The sequence below is a fragment of the Stegostoma tigrinum genome, chromosome 12, assembly GCF_030684315.1.
Source record: "Stegostoma tigrinum isolate sSteTig4 chromosome 12, sSteTig4.hap1, whole genome shotgun sequence".
In the NCBI taxonomy this organism is placed as follows: domain Eukaryota; kingdom Metazoa; phylum Chordata; class Chondrichthyes; order Orectolobiformes; family Stegostomatidae; genus Stegostoma; species Stegostoma tigrinum.
In genome coordinates, this window is record NC_081365.1 from 1075808 (window position 1) to 1102453 (window position 26646).

The 26646-nt window shown below is 44.3% G+C and overlaps 1 protein-coding gene across 2 annotated transcripts in view; it reads right to left on the reverse strand.

Moving 5' to 3' along the window:
• Window positions 1–7327: 7327 nt before the first annotated feature.
• slc37a1 (solute carrier family 37 member 1) overlaps window positions 7328–26646 on the reverse strand; it is a 113218-nt gene continuing 93899 nt past the window's right edge. For both annotated transcript variants that reach the window (XM_059650070.1, XM_059650069.1), the window contains 2 exons: window positions 19465–19526; window positions 7328–10456 (listed from right to left, as the gene is read on the reverse strand). In XM_059650070.1, coding sequence (XP_059506053.1) covers window positions 19489–19526 — 38 coding nt within the window. In that variant the 3' untranslated portion in view covers window positions 7328–10456; window positions 19465–19488. The remainder of the gene's footprint in view (window positions 10457–19464; window positions 19527–26646) is intronic.

Here is a 26646-nt window from a genome sequence, read left to right on the forward strand (position 1 = left end):
TCCTGTCTTTTCCTACTGTTTATTAGTAGGTTGGTAATGCTTTCCACTAGTCCGATTCCGAGGGCAAGCGTGTCCGGGTCCTTCCTTGCGCCCAAGAGCTCTTCAGCTTGTGTTAGCTGATCGTCTACGTCCCGACGTTTAGGGATCGAAGCCGGTGTTTTACGGCTGGCTCTTGGGCGTTGGGCTTCGTCATTGGAATTCTCCTGGACACTCTCTGCCTCAGAATCGTGCGAGTCTGCCGCTGACTCGCAGATTGTCTGGACCTCCGTCGGGGTGTTTGCCAGGAGCCTGCGCTTGTCAGAGATTTGCTTGGGTGTTTTCGTTTTAAGGATGCCTGCGATCGATTTGTTAATAAATTTGCATCCTGCAAATCTTGCCTCCAATTCCCTCAGGAGTGCCACCTCCTCCTGTGACCATACGCGGTCGCTTCTCCCAGGTTTGCCCTTGACTTTGGGTGCCGGTTTGAGGCGTTTCTCATTCCGTAGAACCCGGTGCCTGTGCCTCTCGTGTTGACCAAGACCTGACTGTGTTGAAAACCGTTGGTCACACGCGCTGCATGCAAAGTCTCCGGTTGGGGGTTGTATCTTTCCTTTGCATTTGGGATAATAGCAGGCTATTGAATGGTATTCTCCTGCCTTATCGCAGCGTGAACATTTTGTTCGGATGTTCTTTATTCCGTGCACTTTAGTCATATGGATCTTGAACAGGCTCACCGTGGGGAAGAGGGTGTCGCAGTCCTTGCAAAACAGCCCATCGACGGGATAGTGGATGGTTACCTCCGACACGGACATTCTGTCGCATACCGGCTCGATAACAACTCCTTCCATGAAGGCAGTTGCATCGGTTGTTTCGTCACCAGTCTCATTTGTGGTATTTCGGTCTGCGCCCTGCTTCGTTTCTCGATAACTTTTGTTGTAGAAGGTTTGGGTGGTTATGCTTATCTCAACCGGAGGGTGGGCAACCCTTCCGGTGCCTTCTGCAACGTTATCTATGTCATCCATTACAGGGTGAGCCGGCCCTCTGGGAGGGGTAACCGGTCTCAACTCCACGTAAGGCAGGAGGTAACGTCTCAAGGTCGCTGTCTCGGTCTGGACCGAGATGGACCTTGTTGCGGGTTTTGAGCATGTACAACCTAGCGACTTATCACAGCTCGCGGTTGTGGACGAGGCTGCAGGGGGGTTGTTTATCCGGGACGCTCCCCAGCCGGACTGCTCCAGAGATTCTGGAAGACTCATACTGGTTTTTTGGTTTGGTCTACGCAGACCAGGGCTGTAATTACCAGGGTTGTCTCTACTCCCCTACTTGAACAGGGGAACCACATTTGCTGTCCTATCTATTCCCCTTACAATGGAGGCCCCTATCACTAGAGCTCTGCCACTCTTTTTCCTGTCCTCCTGTGCAGCACAACCAGCCATGGTGCCATGAACCTGCCATTTGCCCCTTTCAAGAAGCTGTGGACTTGCACCTCAAGATCCCTTTGTATATCATCGCTTCTAAGGGCTCTGCCATTAACTGTATAGTTTCCCCTTGTATTTGACCTCCCAAAATGTATCACCTCACATTTGTCTGGATTAAACTCCATCTGCTGTTTCTCTGCCAAAATTTCCAACTGATCCAAATCATATTGTATCCTTTGACAAACTTCTTCAGTATCCGTACGCTGCCAATTATTGTGTTATCTGCAAACTCACTAATGAGACTGACATTTTCATCCAAATCATGTACATATGTAACAAACAAGAGGTCCCGTTACTGATCCAGTGTTCACTGGATCACTGCTCACAGACCACCAGTGGGAAAACCACTTCTCCATAATTACCTCAGAGATAATGGGAACCGTAGATGCTAGAGAATCCAAGATAACAAAATGTGAAGCTGGATGAACACAGCAGGCCAAGCAGCATCTCAGGAGCACAAAAGCTGACGTTTTGGGCCTAGACCCTTCATCAGAGAGACCCTCCATCTGATGAAGGGTCTAGGCCTGAAACGTCAGCTTTTGTGCACCTGAGATGCTGCTCGGCCTGCTGTGTTCATCCAGCTTCACACTTTGTTATCTCCATAATGACCTTCTGCCTTCTATGACCAAGGCAAATTTGCATCCAACTTACCACGAATCCCATGTGACCTAATCTTATGGACCAGCTTACCATGAGGAATCTTGTCAAATGCTTTCATAAAGTCCACTCAGGCAACATCTTCTGTACTGATTTCATCAATCATCTTTGTCAAAACATTCAACTAAGTCTGAGAGACACGACCTTCCCCACTCATTAGCGATAGGCAGCATTACTCTGAGTCCATAATTTTCTAAATGTGAGTAAATCCTGTCCCTAAGAATCTTCTCCAGTTATTTTCCAACCACTGATGTTAAACTCATTGGCTTGTAATCTCCTGAACTATCCTTGTTGCCCTGCTTGGACAAAGTAACAACCTGGAATAGATCCCATCGGGCCCTGGGGACTTATCCACCTTAATGCTTTTTAAGGCACCCAACACCACCTCCTCCTTAATATCAACATTCCCTAGAATGCTAACATACTCCTTCCTAACCTTACCATCATCCATGCCCCCCTTCTCGCTGAATACTGATGCAAAATCCTCATGAAGAACCACACTGACTTCCTCTGGCTTCATGCTTAAATTCCCTCATTTGTCCTTGAATGTACCTACACTTTCCCTAGACACCTTCTTGCTCTTAGGATACATATAAAATGCCCTGGGATTCTCTTGAATTCTACTTGCAAAGGGCAATTTATAACCCATTTTAGCCCTCCGAATTCTTGTTTAGGTTCTTTCCTGTTTCCTTTCTATTTAAGGGCCCTGACTGATTTCCTAATCCTTACATATACTTTCTTTTCCATTTTTACTAAACTTCGAATATCTCTTGCCATCTTTGTCTTTCATCCTCAGAAGAACATATTGCCCCTGAACTCTGTTTGACTGGTCCCACCCATCAGATATAGGCTGTATGTTCCAAAGATGGTAGGATTACATCAAACATCCTGTCCCTTTAGAAAAAAGCAAAGTACTGGAAATCTGAAGGAAGCATTGTACTGACCATACCCAACAATACTGCACTTGCAAGACTCACAATGCTGTCTCACATTGGATTCTGCAAATAAACAACATTGGCTGGATAATTCTGCATGCAAAATGAATTATATTGAATTTAAGATTGTGGTACATGTGTGTCCTAGAAACTAGATGCATTAACTTTTGTTATATTCATTCATGGGATGAGGGCATTGCAGGGTGGGTCTTCCCAGAGGGCAGTTAAGAGTCAAACACATTGCTGTGGGTCTGGAGTCACATGTAGGCTACTGCAGGTAAGGATGACAGTTTCCGTCCCTAAAGGGCATTAGTGAATTGGATGGCTTTTTCCAACAATTGACATGGTCATCATTGCATTCTTAATTCCAGCTTTTTATTGCTATGGCAGGGTTTGAACCCGAGTCACCAGAACATTACCTTGCTCCCTGGATTAACAGGGTAACGACAATACCATCATCTCCCCATGATGGAGGGTCCTGATCTTTAGACAGAAAGAAAACATACACTCACTGCATCTGTTGCAACTCAATAACATTCAGAATCATCGGGGGAAGGACAGAGTAGATAGGGAGATGCGGCTCCCACTTGTAAAAATAACAAGACAACACAGATTTAAAGTGATGTGCAAACAAAGTAGAGGTAATGTAGGAAAACTCCTTTTCACACTGCAAGTAGTTAAGGTATGGAATGCTCTGCCTGGAAATGTGGAGGCAGCTCTGATCGAGGCAATGAACAGGCTGATTATTTGGACAAAATAATTTGTGGGCAGCACGGTGGCTCAATGATTAGCACTGTAGCCTCACAGCGTCAGGGACCCAGGTTCAATTCCAGCCTCGGGTGACTGTCTGTGTGGAGTTTGCACATTCTCTGCGTGGGTTTCCTCGGGGTGCTCCAGTTTCCTCCCATAATTCAAAGACGTGCAGGCTAGGTGGATTGACCATGGGAAATTGCCTGTAGTGCTCACAGGTGAGTGGGTTATAGGGGAATGGATCTGGGTGGGATGCTTCAAAAGGGCAGTGTGAACTTGTTGGGCCGAAGGGCCTGTTTCCACATTGTAGGGAATCTTAAATAAAATGTGGTGAAGGAAAAGGCAGGAGATTGATATGAGCTAATGATGTTTGTTTGAAGAGCCAACGCAGACCCAATGGGTGAGCAGTCTCCTTCTGCACTGTAACTCTAATGACTGTGTGCAGGGACAACCACAATGTGGTTCGAAAGATTGCTCCAACATTTTGATCTAGTGACACTGCAGGAACAGCAAAACATCTGAAAGAATCAACAGTTTGAAGGAGAACTGGCAGGGGTGGTGCTGCTGCCCTTGTTCTTCCAGATAGAGATGGTCGTGGGTTTGGAAGATGCTGCCTGAGGATCTTTGGTGAATTTCTGCAGTGCATCTTGTAGATAGTACACACTGCTGCTACTGAGTGTCGGTGGTGGAGGGAGTGGGATGCTTGTGGATGTGGTGCTAATCAAGCGGCTGCTTTGTCCTGGACAGTGTCAAGCTTCTTGAGTGTTGTTGGGGCTGCACCCAACTTGTGCCACATAGGCATTAAAGGTGGAAAAGTCCTCAGGTCCGGATGGGATCTATCCCAGGTTACTAAGGGAAACAAGAGAGGAAATAGCGGGGGCCTTAACAGATATCTTTGCAGCATCCTTAGACATAGGTGAGGTCCCGGAGGACTTAGACATAGGTGAGGTCCCGGAGGACTGGAGAATTGCTAACGTTGTCTCCTTGTTTAAGAAGGGTAGCAAGGATAATCCAGGTAATTATCGACCGGTGACCCTGACATCAGTGGTAGGGAAGCTACTGGAGAAGATACTGAGGGATAAGATCTATTCCCATTTGGAAGAAAATTGGCTTATTAGTGATAGACAACATGGTTTTGTGCAGGGAAGTTCATGTCTTACCAACTGAATAGAATTCTTTGAGGATGTGACAAAGTCGATGGATGAGGGAAGGGGTGTAGATGTCATATACACGGACTTCAGTAAGGCATTTGATAGGGGTCCCCTTGGCAGGCTGATAGAGAAAGTGAAGTCACATGGGGTCCAGGGTGTGCTAGCTAGATGGATAAAAAACTGGCTAGGCAACAGGAGACAGAGTCTAGTGGAAGGGGGTTTCTCAATTTGGAGACCTGTGACCAGTGGTGTTCCACAGGGATCTGTGTTGGGACCACTGTGAGGAAGGTGTAGGTGGTCTGATCAGCAAGTTTGCAGATGACATGAAGATTGGTGGAGTAGCAGATAGTGAAGGGGACTGTCAGAGATTATAGCAGAATATAGATAGACTGGAGAGTTGGGCAGATAAATGGCAGGTGGAGTTCAATCCGGGCAAATGCGAGGTGATGCATTTTGGAAGATCTAATTCAGGAGCGAACTATACAGTAAATGGAAAAGTCCTGGGGAAAATTGATGAACAGAGAGATCTGGGTGTTCAGGTCCACTGTTCCCTGAAGGTGGCGACGCAGGTCAATAAGGTGTACAGCATGCTTTCCTTCATGGTATGGGGTACTGAGTACAAGAGTTGGTAGGTCATGTTACAGTTGTATAAAACTTTGGTTCGGTCACATTTGGAAAACTGTGTACAGTTCTGTTCGCCACATTCCCAAAAGGATGTGGACGCTTTGGAGAGGGTGCAGAGGAGGCTCACCAGGATGTTGCCTGGTATGGAGGGTGCTAACTATGAAGAGAGATTGAGTAGATTAGCATTATCTTCCTTAGAAATACGGAGGTTGAGGGGGACCTGATTGAGGTCTACAAAATCATGAGGGGTATAGACAGGGTGGGTAGCAAAAATCTTTTTCCCAGAGTGGGGGACTCAATTACTAGGGGTCATGAATTCAAAGTGAGAGGAGGAAAGTTTAAGGGAGATATGCATGGAAAGTTCTTTACGCAGAGGGTGGTGGGTGCCTGGAACACACTGCCAGCGGAGGTGATAGACGCAGACATGATAGTGTCTTTTAAGATGTATCTGGACAGGTACATAGATGGGCAGGGAGCAAATGGACACAGACCGTTAGAAAATAGATGACAGGTTAGACAGAGGATCTTGATCGGCGCAGGCGTGGAGGGCCGAAGGGCCTGTTTCTGTGCTGTAATTTTCTTTGCTCTTTGATCTCTTTGTAGATGGTGGACAGGCTTTGGGGAGTCAGGAGCGGAGTTACTCGCCGCCCAGCTTCATGAAGGAAAGCATGCTGTACACCTTATTGACCTGCTCTTGGAGTCACTGTATTTATCTGGCAAGTCCAAACCAGTTTCTAGTCAATTGTAACAGCCAGGATGGTGACAGAATGTCTTCAGAGGGAAGAATTCAGTTCTGTAGATAGAAAAGAGAAGTTGGGAGTGCTTTTCTTGAAGAACATGCGGGAAGATTTTTTTTCCATGTATTCAAAATCAGCAAGTGCACTGGATAGAATAGGAAGGGAGAATCTGTGCTCATTGCTGGTTGGATCAAGAGTGAGAGTGGACAGATTTAAGGTGATTGGTCTGTAAAGAAAAAAAGCAATGGTAACTTGAGGAAAACTGTTTTCACACGACAAGTAGTTGGGGTCTGCAAAGTGCTGCCCGAGTGTCCGGGGGAGGCAGGATCAAGAGAAGCTTTCAAGAGGGAACTGAATAGGCACTGAAAGAAAACCTTGTATTACTGGGCTACATGGTTTGAGAGTATGGGAGCAGGACTAGCTGGAGATGCTTGTGGAAAGAGTAAGAATGGACACAAAGCACTCAATGATCACTTGTTAATTCTGACTGCTGAGAGTTCTGTGGTAAATTGTTGGTGTAAAAATCTCAACTAACCCAAGTGAACGCAACCTTTTACGGTTGCAAACAGGAGACTTGCTTTTACTTCTGTCCATTGAAATCTGTAAGCATTTCAAACAGAGTGTCAGACATTAATCCATTTTCAATACTACAGTGGGCCAAATGTGCTCAGATTCACAACTGGCTTGTTTATTTGGGTGTAACGTAGGCAATTCAATGTGAATTGGGATAGGGGTCAACACTGGTTGCCCCACACATTTTGCCTCTCTGCATCTCTCTCTCTCTCTCCCCCCCACAGCCCACCCCCATGTCATGGTATTCACACCATCAGATGTGGTGGAATTAGGATAAAAAGCTGAAGAGGCAATTTACAATCAGTGTTGAGACCAGTTACTCTTAATTTATGGTGAACAATCTGAAAAGAGCAAGAGGTTAGTCAACAAGAACATGAGTAGCTAATATCACTTTAGGGAAACGCAGTTCACATTGAGGATGAAATACTTGGGAAATGCTTTTTGACATTTTTTATTTCAGATTCCAGAAAATAAACAGAAACGCTTGAGACAATACACCAATGAAAAGAAACAGGAATCAAATCTTAATTCATCCAAAGACAGCTTCAAGTCTGAATTATTTCAAAACCCTTCAATACATAGTACATTTCATTTTTACCAAAGTGCATTAGCTAGAAGCTCATAAGGAAGAGGAACAAGAGTAGGCCATTTGGTCTCTCAAGCCTGCTCCACCATTCAATAGGATCATGACTGATCTGTTATAAATCAGCTTGATAACTCATAAATCGGTAATAAATATGATGATTTATCATCTCCTTAATGCAACTAATAAACAGTTTATCAATGTTCAAAACACTACAAAAAACAAGGGGCTGGGACAGTAGGGTACAGATTGACAAATCTGCAAGATACTGAATACCAGAGGGAAAGATCTCAAGGTCAACAAAGTGCACAACAATGGTGCTTCAGTGCAGTCAGAGTATAATGTTCTCCTATCAGTCTGCCTTTGCAACCGACATCACTGATATTTACTCTTCCCTCTCTATTACAATCTTGCGCCTGCTTATGTCAGCCTAACCTCCTCTGCTATCTGTCAGGCTTGTTCCATGCTCCAGCACTGAATGTGACCATTCAGCCCATCACATCCCTGCCAGATACAGCAGCTCAAGTTGCACAGGTACCTGCGATCACACTTCAAAGCATCTGATGTGCCTGGGTAAATTGAAGGCGCAACCTTGGTACTCTGCTCCTCTTCGAACATACTGTACTCAGTGCCACATACTATGGAGATTAACCCACCTAGTGCCATTTGCCCTGGAATATAACCCACCCAGTGCCATATATTGTGGACATGAGCCCACCCAGTGCCATCAGCACTGGAATATAAGCCCACCCAGTGCTTTCTACATACAATACAATCCATCCAGTACAGTTTATTTGAATAAATTCCCCAAGGCAATACCGGCTAGAATAACTCAGTCAATACAGTGCAGTGATATAGCAGTATGCCTGCAGCTTTAAGTGCAGCAATAACCAGAAAACCTAATTGGTACAATGTCCAATGGAATAATAGCGAGAGCAAATCTGAGAATAATTCGCTTAGTGACAGTGAATCGGAGAACAACATCTCCTGTGAGAAAGTCAGAAGTCACACGACACCAGGTTATAGTCCAACAGGTTTATCTGAAATCACAAGTTTTCGGACCGCTGCTCCTTCAGAACATCACCTGACAAAGGGGCTGCACTCCAAAAGCTCGTGATTTGAAATAAATTTGTTGAACTATTATCTGATGTCATGACTTCTGATAGTGTCCACCTCAGTCTACCACAGTTTAACACTGCACTTCCACATCATGTCTCCAACAAGAGTAAGAGTGAATCCGAGAGTAACCCACCCAATGTGGCCTAATCTCATCACAATTCTGGAAAGAAGGATGTTCTCCCTTTGTCGCAATCAATATTCCTCCTTCAATCAATTTCATTTCTTTTACTTTTTGAAACTTACGTCTGAAATGCAATGTTTATCTTGTAGCACTTTTTCCAAACTTTTTTTCTGCAATATCATCAGACTTACATTATGTTAGTTTTCTCTCAAACATTAATATCCTCCATCCCTGTTGATCTATGCATGTATCTACTCACAACCAGAACCTGACACATCTTTCAGATTCAATAAGCATCCCAAGCTGGGTAATTGCTAATGGAAATTTACTAACATATAATTCTAAACGCTTACAAGTGAGGCACAAAGTCACCTTCAAGACAGCAACTGAGCTGAGAATTGTTTAAATATGTTATAAAACATTCAGAGTTCTGATCTGATTCCAGTGATCTTAGAGATCGTCAAAGGATATGAACTTGTGTGACAACTCTTGTTCACACAGCAAATATAATTTACATTATAAAGTCCACTCAAATAATTATGGATAGCTATTTGATCCTCTCCCCTGCAGCTTTCATTTCAGTAGGTCAATAATTTCTAACTTCCAACCTCTCTCAGAATTTCTTCCATACTCCATATGAAATGCCATTCCCATTACAATAGCGAACCTGTTAACAGCAGATATACACTGGACATCTCAAGATCAAAATGCACAGAAGGCTAAAAGTTCATTGGTGAGAGGGGTTCTAAAGCTGGAAGGAAGATTCAGTGCTTCAGGAAGGTGGGTAAACAGAAGAAAAGAAAACACTAGAACTGCGGTTGCCAGAAACCAGGAAGAGAAACAGAAATTGCTGGAGAAACTCAGCAGGTCTGACAGCATCTGTGTCGAGAAAGTGGATTTGATATTTTGGGTCCAGTGACCGTTCTTCAGAAACTTCACTCAATCCAAAATATTAATTTTGATTTTTCACCGCAGATGCTGCCAGACCCATTGAGATTTTTCAGCAATTTCTGTTTTTGTCATGCATGGGTAACTCAGAGACTGTTCCATTTCATATGTTGAGATTTCCAAAGTTACAGACCCCGTACAAACATTAATGATTTCATTTGGAAAATGGTAGGAAAAAAACACATGAGGTACAAATGTCATCACTATTATTTTCACCTGCTATGTTTTTAAACTTTTTCTGTGAAGTAAAGATGTATTACATTTTGTCAGCTTACTCTATAGCATGAGCTCCTTAACTCACTGGGCTGGCCTCTTGGTATACTTTATTAGGTTACTGATGGTCATTCTGTAAGCTATTAACAAGCAGAGATTTTAAAATTGAGATGTCTACTAAATCCCTCAGAAACCAAAGTGCTCAAAACAAATATGTTTTTACTAAACTTCAGCCACATTAACACCACTCGTATCAGAAATAAGCAAATCACTTTCTAAATAATCAAAAAGGCACCGATTGTCTCCATAAAACATGAACTAAGGCACACTGTATTAGGCTCAGGCAAGATATGGTCCAGGTAGTTGGGTTCAAAAGCACTGAATTTCAAGAGTAGACAGTCCAGAGATTGGAAAATGAGCCATGGATGCTGCAGACTGCAGTCTAGGCACAGGATCCACATTTCCACTCCGTCTCCTGTGTTGTGCAAATATGCTTCTTCCATAGTGCTGTGGGACGTGGATAAGAGAAACCCAGTGGTTGAGAACTGAAGCGTGGTGTTGAGGTGAGATTGTCAGTGCTCCTTCAACCTGTAGATGGGACCAAAGAATCGCGTGGGTTGGAGGGAAGTAAATGAAGACAAACACCAGTTGGTCAAAAACCAAGTTTCAGAACTGCGAGATAAATCCAAACTACACCCAATCCCTACAATACAAATAATTTAGTCTGTATTCTGAGCGGAGAAAACAAAATTCCAAAGAAATGAGACGAGTCCAGTCAGAGAAGCTAAGGCTTTACAGCATCGAACGCAAGTACTAATGGGTACCTCATGAATTTATGCAAGCAAGAGTAGGCCTTTCAGGAATGTCATAGCTAATATAATTGGGAACTGACTTTACTTTCCTGGCTACACTCACCTCTAATAATAACAACTCAAACACCTAAATAACATATTAAGGGGGATAGGTAAGCTGAATCCATATAGTAGTTCAAAGTATGTCAAGTCAAAGATTACATGACAACACAATTACCTCATGTAGCACACAGCACATGATGTTCAATGAACATCAACTAGCCACAAAACGACATGACCCACTATCACTCGTATCCTTACATACAGATAAGGAAGGACACCACTTTGATTGGGACAACACATCCATCCTAGGACAAGCCAAACAGAGACATGCACGAGAATTCCTAGAAGCATGGCATTCCAACCGGAATTCCATCAACAAACACATTGATTTGGAGCCAATCTACTATCCTCAGAGAAAAAGAACAGGAAGTGACATCACCAACCCAAGGAAACCTAAACAGATAAATAGAAAGCGGGACATAACACCAGCGCTTCGTCGGAGGCTCACTGATGATGTTACCTAGTATGGTGACGAAACGTCTGAAAACTAACCTTCCAGCTCAGCGAGCAAACTCACATCCAGAACCTCAACCTGAGCTACAAATCTTCTCAAAACTCGCTAGCAAAAGGAAAGGTCAAAGAGTCACTGAGGTTATGAAGCTTCATTGAACTAGCATCAATGAGGACGAGACAGATAAGGACAGGTATATGGGCTAGAGGAGGTTACAGAGATAGGGAATAGTGTAGGGGGCTGGAGTGGGTGAGAGAGATAGGGAGGGGTGTACAGGTTGGAGGTGGGATGGAGATACAGAGGTGATAGGGGCTGGAGGAGGTGACAGTGATCAGGAGGGGTGTACTGCCTGGAGGAGGCAACTCGAATAGGGAGGGGCATAGTGCCCTGGAGGTGACAGAGATAGGGAGAGATGTAAGGTGTGAGGCACCAGCCTGGAATGCACTGGGATTTTGAGATTTGAGGCGATGAAGCCATGCACAAGGAATGAGAACATTTACTGGCTCAATGAATCAAAAACTGAAGAGAGCTAAACCGAATTGCAGAACTACTCATTTTATAAACTCTGTCTTCTACAGATGTCAGCACACATACTGATTATGTCTTAATCAATCCATTGTAATCTATTCTTATTGTCTTTCTGACTGCTGCTGCTCTTTAAAGCAGACTTCTCTCTAAAACTAGCACTTTCATCTGTCACCTCCGTTTTGCTGGAGTCTTCAGTCTGACAAGCCTAAGCAGTGGAATGAGGTTTAACGGAGATGCCGTGGTGTGGTGCTTTGAGGAGTGACACAACAGAAACTCAGACCTGGGAGACACAGCTGGAAGACTAGTGGCTAAGAAACCAGAGCGGAATGAAGATACTTTACGACATAAGGTGCAAGATTTATAGAAATTTCATTTATTTAAGTTAAGATTTTGAATGTGAACTGATTTCTGTGTGTCTGAAGAGGTTTAATGATTAACTTGCAACTATTTCCGTATTTAAAAAGAACCTAGTGACAGCCGAAGACTTCCTGTAGTGCAATGGATTTTTATTTACTTTAGGAAAATATTACGATCAAACAAGATTGCACATTAGTCAATACAATGTGGAGGTGGAGGAACGCAGCAGGTCAGGCAACATCAGAGGAGCAGGGAAATTGATGTTTCAGGTTTACATCTTTCATTAGTCCTGATGAAAAAAGTGAAAACCTGAAACATCGATGTTCCTGCTCCTCTGATGTTGCCTGACCTATGTGTTCCTCCAGCTCCACACTGCATTGACTTTGTCTCCAGCATATGCAGTTCTTGCTACCTTTAAGATTGCGCATTAGGTCCAAAAAATATTTTTTGTTTCTTTTAACTGTGTGAAACACCCATACTCTGGAAAAAATAATGTTTTCTCCAGTTCCAATTTGGGCAGTTCTGCAACATTCTTGTCTGAAGCTGAACGTGTCAAGCAGTCGCTCCTGAAAAAAGTTTAGAATTGTTAAAAATAAGTTACCTGGGTGTATGGAAGTTAGCAAGATTTCAGACCAGAAATGTTTGGTTGAAACCCTGAACAGATAATTTAAAAAGTGAGAAGGTTTAAGCTCAGTTGTATGAAGGGTTCAGGAAGGGGCGATCAGATTCTCAAGACTGCATGTTGAAGCCATGGTTAAATTAAACACAATAGGTATAGAGGGAGAAGGAGATTCTCCTTGGTGAGTACTGGAAAGAGGTGGTTTTGGGATTAACAGGTTTATACACTTACTGTCCATCTCAAAATCTTAACACTTGTATTATATATACATAGTTCCACACATCTAAAGGCTGAAGGGGTCCTGATAGAGGTGTATAAGATTATGGGGGGCATGGACTTGGAAAACAGAGAGCAGCTGTTCCTCTTAATTGAAACCTCACAACCATTAGAAAGTATTTGGGTGTGCACTTGAAATGTCACTGTATCCTAATGCTAGAAAAACTGGATGGCCTGAAGGTGGATAAATCACCAGAATTCTAAAGGAGATAGCAGAAGAGATAGTGGAGGTATTACTGGTGTGTGAGGGAGGGTCCCAGAGGACTGGAAAACCGCTAACGTGACACCCCTGTTTAAAAAGGAAGTAAGGCAAAAGATGAAAAATTATAGGCTAATCAGCCCAACCTCGGCCGTGGGTAAGATAATGGAGACCACTGTGAAGGATGAGATTTCGGAATACTTGGAAATACTAGCCCTGGAGCACGTCCAGCGGAGATTCACATGGATGATCCCTGGAATGGTAGGTTTAACATATGATGAACGGCTAAGGGTCCTGGGATTGTACTCATTAGAGTTTAGAAGGTCGAAGGGAGATCTTATAGAAACTTACAAGATAATGTATGGTTTAGAAGGGGTGGATGCTAAGTTGTTTCCGTTAGGTGGGGAGACTAGGAGCCGTGGGCACAGCCTTAAAATTAGAGGGGGTAAAGTTAAAACTGAAATGAGATGACATTTCTTCAGCCAGAGTGTGATGGGCTTGTGGAATTCATTGCCACAGAGTGCAGTGGAGGCCGGGACATTGGATGCCTTCAAAGCAGAGATCGACAAATTCTTGATCTCAGAAGGAATCGAGGGCTACAGGGAGAGTGCAGGGAAGTGGCGTTGAAATGCGCAGTCATGATTTAAATGGCAGAGTGGACTTGATGGGCCAAATGGCCTTACCTCCACTCCTATGTCTTATGGTCTTATATGATAATATAGGGCAAAGTCAGCATTGTTTCATCAAGGGGAGGTCATGCCTGACATATCGGTTTGTCTTCTTTGAGGAAGTAATGGGCAAGTTAGGCCAAGGAGAGCCAATGGATGTTCTGGCTTAGTGGTATTATCACTGGACTGTTAATTCAAAGACCCAGATAATGTTCTTGGGACACAGGTTCGAATCCTGCCACGGGAGATGGTGGAATTTGAATTCAATGACCATCTGGAGTTAAGAATCTAATGATGACCGTGAGTCCACTGTTGCTTGTAGAGAAAAACCTATCTGGTTCAGTAATGTCCTTTAGGAAAGAAAACTGCCACCCTTATCTGGTCTGGCCTACATGTGATTCCAGGTCCACAGCAATATCACTGACTCTTAACTGCCCGCTGGGCAATTAGGGATGGGCAATAAATGCTGCCTTCTGGCCAGTGACACCCTCGTCCTGTGAATGAATAAAGAAAAATAACCTATGGGGATTTCAAGAAGGTCTTTGATAAGGTGCCGCACAGGAGGCTGCCGAGTAAGGTAAGGGCCCATGGAGTTAGAGGGAAGCTGCTAGCAGGAATAGAGATCAGCTGTCTGTCAGAAAGCAGAGTTGGGACAAAGGTGTCTTTCTCAGGATGGCAGCCGGTGAGAAAGTGGTGTTTCGCAAGGGTCAGTGCTGAGACCACAACTTTTCATTTTGTACATTAATGATCTCGATGAAGGAACTGTGGGAATTCTGGCTAAGTTTGTAGATGGTACAAAGATAGGTGGAGGGACAGGTAGTATTGAGGAGGTGGGGAGGCTGCAGAAGGATTTGGACAAGTTAGGAGAGTGGGCAAAGAACTGGCAGATGGAGTACAATGTGGGAAAATGTGAGGTCATGCACTTTGGTAAGAAGAATAAAACCATGGACTATTTTCTAAATAGGGAAAAAATTCAGAAGTCTGAAGTGCAAAGAGACTTTGGAGTTCTGGTCCAGGATTCTCTCAGAGTAAACCTGCAGGTTGAGTCAATATTTGGGAAGGCAAATGTAATGGTTGGCATTTATTTTGAGATGTACTTCTGAGGCTCTATAGCCTCTGGTCAGGCCAAATTTTAGAGCACTGTGTGCAGTTTTGGGCCCCATATCTCAGGAAAGATGTACTGGCCGTAGAGTGGGTTCAGAGGAGGTTCACAAGAATGGTTCCAGGAATGAAAAGTTTAACATAGGAGGAAAGTTTGAGAATTCTGGGTCTATACTCGATGGAGTTCAGAAGGATGAAAGTGGCTCTAATTGAAACTTCCAGAATACTGAACAGGTGGACAGAATGGATGTTGAGAAGATCATCATAGAATCCCTACAGTGTGGAAACAGGCCCTTCAGCTCAACTAGTCCACAATGAACCTCAGAGCATCTCACCCAGACCCACCCCCCTCCATAACCCACCTAATTTACAGCTCCTGAACACTACAGGCAATTTAGCATAGCCAATCAACCTAGCCTGCACATCTTTGGACTGTGGGAGGAAACCAGAGCACCCAGAGGAAACCCTTGCAGACACAGGGAGAACGTGCAAACTCCACACAGACAGTCGTCCGAGGCTGGGATTGAACCCAGGTCCCTGGGACTGTGAGGCAGCAGTGCCAACCACTGAGCCACCATGCCACCCTTGTTTCCGTTTATAGGAGAGACCAGTACGCAAGGGCACAGCCTTAGAGTAAAGGGAAGACCTTTTAGAACTGAGGTAAGGAGAAACCTCTTCAGCCAGACAGTGGTGAATCTACTGAACTCTCTGCCTCAGAAGGCTGTTGAGGCCGGGTCACTGAGTTTATTTAAGACAGTTAGACAGATTGTGATTGTCAAGAGGATCAAGGGTTACGGGGAGAAAGTGGCAGAACGGGGTCAAGAAACATATTAGCCATGACTGAATGGCAGAGCAGACTCAAATGGGCTGAATGGCCTAATTTATGCTGCTCTTTGTTATGGTCTTATGGGCCTACTGCAGAAAAAAAAAAAGTGGGACTAGTATAGATCATAGGATCGTTTTGGTGGTACAGCTGAAGGGGCTATTCTAAACTGTATGATTTTATGATTCTGTATTATTGCTGAAAACCAAATCTGCAACATTGACTCCTTATATCTCAGAGAGACTGGGGATTGGTTAGCTCAGTTGGCTGAATGGCTGGCTTGTAAAGTACAGTGATATCAACATGAGAGTTCAATTCCTGCACCAGCTGAGGTCATCATGAAGAGCCTGCCTTTTCAACCTCTCCCCTTATATGAGGCTTGATGACCCTCAAGTTAAACAACCACCAGTTGTCTCTCTAATCCTTATGTCCTACTGAAAGACCACTTTGCTTAAAACAAAACAAAACAAAACATTGATCAAGCCAGATTTCTGTCTGGGATCTGTCTAGTAATAACATCAGCTGAGAACATAAGAGCATGCTGTGATCTGCAAAGTACTGTCTGAACGGGCAATGTGAGCAAAGTCAAGGCAAAGTTTCAAAAGGGATCTGGAGCAATACCTGAACTGAAGTTAGAAGGTCTAAGGGGAACAAGCAGGGGAGTGGGACTTATTAGAAAGCTCTTTTAGAGACTAGCATTTACATGATGCACTGAATGGTCTCCATCAGTTCTTAAAAATAATTTAGTAGCTTGTCCGTGACAGCATAGTGAGATCCAACAGAAATGCTCTACTCTAGAGTCAGAGAGGAATGGACACACTCAGTATTGATGGTCATCCTTCACATCAGCAGTAATCGCATTCCTGCAGTGATGTGCATTATTCCAGACTATAATAATACAAAATCATCAGAATTTTACAGCAAAGTCCATTTGACCCATCATGTCTGTACCAGCTCCCAAAACTACCCAGCTAGACTCATTCTCCAGCCATGCATATTTATCACATTCAAATAATTATCCAGCTGTTTAGAAACCTCTCTCAGAAACCACCTCCACTCCCCTCCCAGGCAGTACTTTCTAAATCCTAACAACACAGTAGTTTCCCCTCATCTCAATCATAGCTCTCTTGCCGATAATGTTGAAACTGTGACCCCCAAGTTACTGACACATCAACTCTGTGGAACCAAAATATCCTTTACCCTGTCAAAATTGTTCATAATTTTGAACACCTCTAAGATTACCTCCCAATCTTCTTTGCTCCAATTTCTCAAATATGTCCTTGTATCTAAAGTCCCTCATTCCTTGATTCATTCTAATAAATCTCCTTTGCACTCTCTCCAGGGCTTCAACATCCTTCTCTCAATAAGGTGCCCAGTGAACTTCAATACTTTAAATGTGATCTGAACAATCATCTCCTTGCTTTTATACTCAATGGCTCTATTTATAAATCCATGGATCTTATAAGGCTTCTCAACAAATGCTTAAATTGCCCAACCACCTTCAGAGAATCATGCAAGTGTCCCTCTGTTCATGTACTCCCCTCAAGGTTGTACCATTAATACTGACCAGCCTTCCATAAGAAGGGGGAAGCCTGGGGACTGGGGAAAGACAGTTGCCTGTTTTGAGAAGGTAACTTACAGCATGGGAAGGTTGGTCTCCATTATTTGGGGGTGGGGTGGTTTTTTGGTGTTTGTTGTTAGGGGGTCTGGTCCCCATTGTGGAGGTAGGAGGGTAGGGCACTGATCCCTATTGTGGGGGGTGTTAGAAAAACTCAAATCAAATGAGAAGCTCATGGAGCAATTGGACTAAGAAATTATTCAAACAAATTGACCATATGGGTTTATAGGGGAAGGTCACGGAGTCATTCATCGCGGAAACAGACTCTTTGGTCCAACCAGTCAATGGTGACCATAATCCCAAACTAATCCCACCTGTCTGTTCCTGGCCCATATCCTTCCAACCCTTTCGTATTCAAGTACTTATTCGAATTCATGTACTTATTCGAATGTCTTTTAAACATTGTAATTGTGCCCACATCCACTAGTTTTCAAAACACCCAATGCCTCATGATTTATTATATTGAAATGCCCAAGAATATCAAAATACCCCAGAATAAGCTAACAATGCATTTCTTTGCTCTTTTGCAGGATGTGGGCATTGCAGGTTGGCATTTGTTGCCCATCCCTAGCCGCCATTAGAATGGGTTATGGAATATTGGAATGTGACATGGTCAAGGATCATACGTCTGTAGGTGATGAAGTTTAGAAGGATGAATGGGGATCTGATTGAAATTTACGGAATGGTGGGAGGCCTGGATAGATTAGATATGGAGAAGATGTTTCCACCAGTAGGACAGACTAGAACCCAAGGGCACACCCTCAGAGTGAACTGATGACCCTTTAGAGCTGAGATGAGGAGGAATTTCTTCAGCGGAAGGTGGTGAATCTGTGGAGCATGTTGCCACAGAAAGCTGTGGAGACCAAGTTGTTGAGTGTATTTAAGACAGAGATCAATAGGTTCTCGATTAGTAATAGGGCCATGGGTTCTGGGGAGAGAGCAGGAGAATGGGGTTGAGAAACATAATCAGCCATGATTGAATGATAGAGTAGACTTGATGGAGCAGGTTGAATGGCCGAATTCTGTTCCAATATTTTATGGTCTCATTAATGGTTTAGAGGCTCAGAAAACATGAGCAGGGGTAGACGATTCATTCACTCCAGTTCCTTCCAGCATTCAACATGAGCATGGCTGATCCTCTATCCTGATGTCACACTCCCACTCACTTGCCACAGACCTTCGACACCTGTAGTTTCTGGAAGTCTGTTCCTTTATTAATTATATTCAGTGACATGGCTCCAGTCTCCTGTGGTAGAGAATTCCACATGTTCACCACGCTCAGTGAAAAAGTATCTCATCTCAGTGTTAAGTGGCCAACTGCATACCCTGACACTGTAGTTTGGGATCCAGCAGAAGAGGCCACATCGCTGCATCCAGATTGTGCAAACCTGTCTGAATTCTGTGTTTCCACATCCCCCTCTTTCTTCCAAACGCCATTGAATACAGGTCCAATTGACCCATACATGACCTCTCCAATCCAGAAGCAGTCCATATCCAAATGCAGCAAGATATGGATACTATCCCGGTTCAGACTGACGAACGATAACTAACATTCGTGGTATACAAATGCCAGGCAACAAGACAGAATTCATTTGCTACCATCACTGAATTCCCCATTATCATTGTCCTGGGAGGTTTACAATTGACCAGAAACTTAACTGGACTAAACACAAACACAGTGGCTATAAGAGCCAGCCAACAGCTAGGAAACCTGCATCAAATAACTAACGTCTCGACTCCCCAAAATCTGTCTACCATTGACAAAGCACAAGTCAGGAGTATGATGGAATACTCCCCACTTGCCTGGGTGAGTGCAGCCCCAACAACACTCAAGGTGCTTGACACCACGCGGGAGAAAACAGCCCACTTGCCATCACATCCATAAATATCCACCCTCTCCACCAACACTCAGTAGCAGCAGTGCGTACTAGCTACAAGATGTACTGCAGGCATTCATCAAATTTCATCTTCCGAAACATCTATGAAAGATTGAACATTTGTGTTCCCCATCTTACTTCAGTATCAGAACAGTTGTTACTCACTCAGTCTGATCTGGCTTTGGCCCTTTAAAATGAAGCTCCCTCAGTATAAGACGCATCAGTAACTGAAATAAAAACAAAACAATTTTGTATTTTACACTGCTACAAATCTAGAGTATTAAAGGTAGAATTCCATAACGTATTTAAGACGAGAGGGATACGGGCTGAATAAAGGCAGAAGGTGTGTGTTTGAATTTAGACAGGGCAGTGATGTTGGCATCTGGGCGATACACACAAATTCATTCCCTGCAGACAATGTCAGGTTGTTGGCCAACTTCAGCATTGGCCCCAGCTGTTATTACGGTCAACTTTGAGGGGTCCACAAGGCTGTTTTGCTGTTGTTGTTTCTGGTGCCTGGGTCAAAGCCAGGTAGTCTGTCCAGTGTCACTTCTTTGTTGAGATTCCGTAGCGATTGATACAACTGAGTGGTTTTCTAGGCCATTTCAGAGGGCATTTAAAATTCAACCATACTGCTAGGTGGGTCTGGAGTCACAAGTAAGGACGGCAGAGATAATAGGAACTGCAGATGCTGGAGAATCCGAGATAACAAGATGTAGAGCTGGATGAACACAGCAGGCCAAGCAGCATCTTAGGAACAGGAAAGCTGACTTTTCAGGCCTAGACCCTTCATCAGACCCTTTTCCGGTCTAGGCCTGAAACATCAGCTTTCCTGTTCCTAAGATGCTGCTTGGCCTGCTGTGTTCATCCAGCTCCATACCTTGTTATCTCAGGTAAGGATGGCTGTTTCCTTCCTGAAAGACATTCAAGGATATGCCATCAGCTATCCTATTAATAACTGCTGGCCTTAATGATTCAGAACACAAATCCATATAGATTCCTGTGTCTGCAGCTATGGTAAGTCTATGACAAAGACTATAATTTGAGTGCATGATGGTGGTCTTTCTCGCTCACTCTGTTGCACGAAGGGACAACCGGAGGGGGTGCAGGAGTACTGGAAACTATGTATTATCTTCAGAAGTTGTGACGGAGCGATACTGTTCTGTGGAGTTAACTTGAGCTTGAGCCAATATCATCATTTTACTGTTACAAAGACATTCTGGTTTAAACACTTCTCTCAGGCTTCCTATTAGCCTCCTGTTATCTGGGTAGATGAGTATGTGCCTAAAGCCACTGGTTTTAGTGTTGAAAGCAGTCATTGGTGAGCTGCAGACCAAGATCTGAGATCTAGTTTGAAATGGGGTGTGCGCCGAGGACTTCCCTCGGCCCAGCAGTAACAGTAGTCAAGCCGTTTGACCATGATTCATTGTAAATAGTTTTCCACAGTGATGAGGCAAATTTTAACTTGGAAGGCACAAATGCTCATTCCAGTTAGGAATAAGTAGGCTTTTTCCAGTCTGATCTATAATGGAGTTAGGAATTATGTTCTCAATGACTTTAGGGATCCATGGCCAGGAAACCAAATTTAGTGCTCTAGCCTGGTAGTTGGTGATAGCCAATGTTTCTGGTTGAGTTGTTTGAAGGCATCAAGCTGCAGGATTCTGGGTTTCCTTAATCCTTCACCAGGAATCAACACATTACCCATGGCTCTGAGGCACAGACATTGTTTGAAGTGCTGTTTGAGAATAAAATCTTTGGCATTTTCCAGGGGCCAGCGTCTCAAACAGTACTCCTGTATCTGTGTGCACTCTAATCGCTTCCTGTGCTGCTTCAATTTGTTGAGTGCTGTTGCCGGTAACTGCATGGCCAAAGAAGCAGGACATTTCATACCCTTGGCAAAAAGAAAGATCCTTGTGAGCATCACTGGACTTTCATCTTTCAATATTGGGTAGGGAGCATCTGATTTTTCACAGCCTGGTTCAGTTGGCTCAGAGCTGTTCACATTTGTAGTGAGCTGTTTGGTTTAGGAACTGGAAACATCCCTGAGCACCAGCTACTGGCCTGGGCTACTGGTGACAACACTGACTCCATTTTCTTTGCCCTTCTCTACAGCCTTCCTTGGGGTGAACAAGAGTACCTCTTACAAACTGATCTTTGCCAAATGTGGTATGCCATTCTCAGGTGTCCCCAGGCCTATGAATAATTTCAGGAATTATGAGCTGAACTGATCCAATTTATCCTGGATTTGCTATTCATCCTCAGAGGAGTTATAGATCAGAGCAAGGAATCCAGCTACCTCTGAGTGGTATACACTGTCTCTGATTTTCCTTTATCTGCACTGAAGCACAGCAAGCAGATGTCCCTTGACCTCCAGTTAGAAGCCTCCTGAAGTGAAACTGAATTGTCGATGGCCAGAGAAGATCAGACTTCAGCCACCATTCTAACTCTGATGGAACTGATACACCCACTCCTGTGCCAGTTAATGTATTTTATGGCCATTGACCATAATATCCAGATTCCAGACATTCCCCTTAGCAGCTCATTTCAGAGAATCCCTGCAGTGTGGAAATAGTCCCTTGGGCCCAACAAGTCCACAGTGGCCCTCAGAGCATCCCACCCAGACACATCCCCCGAAAACCCACCATGTCTACACATCCCTGAACACTGCAGGCAATTTAGAACTTAGAACACAGAACATAACAGTGCAGTACAGGCCCTTCGGCCCTCGATGTTGCGCCGACCTGTGAAGCCAATCTGAAGCCCATCTAACCTACACTATTCCATAATCATCCATATGTTTATCCAATGACCATTTAAATGCCCTTAAACCTGGCGAGTCTACTACTGTTGCAGGCAGGCCATTCCACGCCCTTACCACTCTGAGTAAAGAACCTACCTCTAACATCTGTCCTATATCTATCACCCCTCAGTTTAAAGCTACGTCTCCTCGTGCTAGCCATTTCCATCTGAGGAAAAAGACTCACTGTCCACCCTATCTAATCCTCTGACCATCTTGTATGTCTCTATTAAGCCACCTCTTAACCTTCTTCTTTCTAACAAAAACAGCCTCAAGTCCCTCAGCCTTTCCGCATAAGACTTTCCCTCCATACCAGACAACATCTGGTAAATCTCCTCTACACCCTTTCCAATGTTTCCACATCCTTCCTATAACGCGGCGACCAGAACTGTACACAATACTCCAAGTGAGGCCACACCAGAGATTTGTACAGCTGCAACATGACCTCATGTCTCCGAAACTCAATCCCTCTACCAATAAAACCTAACACACCATACGCCTTCTTAACAACCTTATCAACCTGGGTGGCAACTTTCAGGGATCTATGCATATGGACACTGAGATCTCTCTGCTCATTCACACTACCAAGAATCTTACCATTAGCCCAGTACTCTGTATTCCTGTTACTCCTTCCAAAGAGAATCACCTCACACTTTTATGCATTAAACTCCATTTGCCACTTCTCAGCCCAGCTCTGCAGGTTACCTATGTCCGTCTGTAACCTGCAACATCCTTCCGCACTATCCACAACTCCACCGACTTTAGTGTCATCCATAAATTTACTAACCCATCCTTCCACATCCTCACCCAGGTCACTTATAAAAATGACAAACAGCAGTAGCCCCAAATCATATCCTTGTGGTACACCACTAGTAACTGAACTCCAGGATGAACATTTCCCATCAACCACCACCCTCTGTCTTCTTACAGCTAGCCAATTTCTGATCAAAACCGCTAAACCACCCTCAATCCCATGCTTCCGTATTTTCTGCAATAGCCTACTGTGGGGAACCTTATCAAACGCTTTACTGAAATCCATATACACCACGTCAACCGCTTTACCCTCATCCACCTGTTTGGTCACCTTCTCAAAGAACTCAATCAGGTTTGTGAGGCACAACCTATTCTTAACAAAACCATGTTGACTATCCCTCATCAAACTATTCCTTTCTAGATGATGATAAATTCTCTTATAATCCTTTCCAACACTTTGCCCACAACCGAAGGCAGGTTCACTGGTCTATAATTACCAGGGTTGTCTCTACTCCCCTTCTTGAACAAGGGGACAACATTTGCTATCCTTCAGTCTTCTGGCACTATTCCTGTAGACAATGACGACATAAAGATCAAAGGCTCTACAATCTCCTCCCTAGCTTCCCATAGAATCCTAGGGTAAATCCTGTCCGGCCCAGGAGACTTATCTATTTTCATACTTTCCAGAATTGCTAACTCCTCCTCCTTATGAACCTCAATCCCATCTAGTCTAATAGCCTGTATCTCAGTAGAAAAAAGACAATGTTTTCGAGGAGGCTATGTGAATACTGACGAAAAATATTCATTTTGTGCCTCTCCTATCTCTTCAGACTCCATAGACAACTTCCCACTACTGTCGTTGACTAGCCCTAATCTTACTCTAGTCATTCTTTTATTCCTAACATACCTTTAGAAAGCTTTAGGGTTTTCCTTGATCCTACCTGCCAAAGACTTCTTATGTCCCCTCCTAGCTCTTCTTAGCTCTCTTTAGGCCCTTCTTTAGCAGTCAATCCACCTAGCCTGCACATCTTTGGACTGTGGGAGGAAACTAGAGCACCCGGAGGAAACCCATGCAGACACGGGGAAAATGTGTAAACTCCACACAGTCACCCGAGGTTAGAATTGAACCCGGATCCCTGATGCTGAGAGGCACCATGTCACCCTTGCTCAGATCTATAAGTCATCTACTAGGATGAATTACAGTCCAGGATAATTCAGATCAGGTCAGCTCATAATTCCTGCACATTACTTAACCTATTTAGTTTCCCCTTAAGCTTCTGAGCTTTGAAATGGCCCCTCCTCCAAAATGAATGGCAGCCTGTGTTGGTGGCAGGTTAGTTGTTAGTGGAGTTTGAGATAATGGCAGTTACACTGCTGCCATCCTTTTGGCTTTGTCTTGCAGCAGGTATGCAAGTACTTTTATTGGCGATGGGCTGCACACCTTCTCTTAGATTTCTCTGCTCAAAGGACCACAACCCCAGCCTATCTAATCTCACTTCCTAGCTGAGACATTTCAGCTTGGGCATCAACTTGGTCATGATTGTTGTTTAAGCTTAAGTAAAACATGCCAATTGCTTAAAGGGAGGTTTTATTTTACTTTTTCTTAGAGATTTGGGCAATCCTGTGAAGTCTTGGATGAAGATGGCTGTAAGTGACTTAAACTTGAGATACTGGAAACAGGGCCTCTAGGGTGAGTTTTGTTTTCTATTCATTTTGCAGGATGTCTCTCTCGCTGGCTGGCCAGCATTTCTTGCCCATCCCTAACTGCCCTCGAGAAGGTGTTGGGGAGCTGCTGCAGTCCTCCTACTGTGGGTTGACCCACAATGCTACTAGGGAGGAAATTCCAGGATTTTGACCCAGAGACAGTGAAGGAACAACGATACATTTCCAATTCAGGATGATGAGTGGCTTGGAGGGGAACTTGAAGGTGGTGGTGTTCCCAAATATCTGATGCCCTTGTCCTTCGAGATGGAAGTGGTCATAGGTTTGGGAGATGCTGTCTGTGGATATTTGGTGAATTTTTGCAGCGCATTTTGTAGATAATACACACTGCTGCTACTGAGCATCAATGGAAGGGTGTGTGGATGTTTGTGGATGTGGTGCCAATCGAGCAGGCTCCTTTGTCCTGGATGGTGTCAAGCTTCTTGAGTACCGTTGGGGCTGAAGTCATCCAGGCAAATGGGGAATATTCCATCACACTCCTGACTTGTGCCTTGTAGATGGTGGACAGGCTGTGAAGAATCAGGAGGTGAGTTACTCGCTGCAGTTTTCCTAGCTTCGAGCCTGCTCTTGTAGCCACTGTGTTAATGTGTTGAGTTCAATTGAGTTTCTGGTCAATGGTAACCCCCAGGATGTTGACAGTGGGGAATTCAGTAATGGCAACACCCTGTCAAGTGGTTAGATTGTCTCTTATTGGTGATGGTCATAGCCGAGCATTTGTGTGGCGCCAATGTCACTTGCCGCTTGTCAGCCTAAGCCTTGACACTGTCCAAATCTTGTTGCATTTGAACATGGACTGTTTCAGTACCTGAGGAATCATGAATAGTACTGAACATTGTGCAATCATTGGCAAACATTCTCATTTCTGATCTGATGATTAAGGGAAGGTTGATGAAGCACCTGAAGATGGTTGAGCCTCGGAAACCATCCTGAGGAACTCCTGCAGAGATATCCTGGAGTGGAGATGATTGACCTCCAACAACCACGACCATCTATCTGTCAGGTATGACTCCAAACACCGGAGAGTTTGACCGCCCCTCACCCATCAGTCGATTGTAACCTTGATATCAAGGGCTGTCACCTCTCACCTCATCTCAGGAATTCAGCTCTTTTGTCCATGTTTGAATCAAGGCTGTAATGAGGTCAGGAGCTGAGTGGCCCTGGCGGGACACAAACTGGGCGTCGCTGAGCAGGTGCTGCTTGATAGCGCTGTTACTGACACGTTCCATCACTTTACTGACCATTGAGAATAGACTGATGGAGCAGTAATTGACTGGGGTGGATTTGTCCTGCTTTTTGTGTACAGGACATACTTGGGCAATTCTCCACATTGTCGGGTACATACTGGTGTTGTAACTGTACTGGAACAGCTTGGCTAGGGGAGCAGCAAGTTCTGGAGCACAAGTCTTCAGTATTATTGGCATGGATGCCCAGTCTTGAGTTACTAGATCTGTGCAAAGTCTATCCCATTTAGCGCAATGATAGTGCCACACAACACAAAAGTGCTCTTAAAGTGAAGGCGGGACTTTGTCTCCATTAGGGCTGTGCGATGGTCACTCTTACTGATACTGTCACGGACAGATGCATCTCCACCAGGCAGATTCTTATCCTTGACCTGTGCTCCTGAGATGCTGCTTGGCCTGCTGTGTTCATCCAGCTCCATACTTTGTTGTCTTGAAATCTCCAGCATCTGCAGTTCCCATTATCAAGGATGAGGTCAAGTATGTTTTTCCCTCTTGTTGGCTTCCCTCATCACCTGCTGCAGGCCCAGTCTGGCAGCTACGTCCTTTAGGGCCCAACCAACTCGTTCAGTAGCACTGCTGCCGAGCCACTCTTGGTGGTGGACATTGAAATCCCCCACCCAGAGTATGTTCTGTGCCCTTGTCATCCTCAGTGCTACCTGTAAGTGTTTTTCAACATGTAGGAGGACTGATTCATCAGCTGAGGGAGGGCGGTATATGGTAATCAGCAGGAGGCTTCCTTGCCCATGTTTAATCTGAAGCCATGAGACTTCGTGGGGTCCAGAGATAATATTGAGAACCCCTATAGCAACTCCCTCCCGACTGTATCCCACTGTG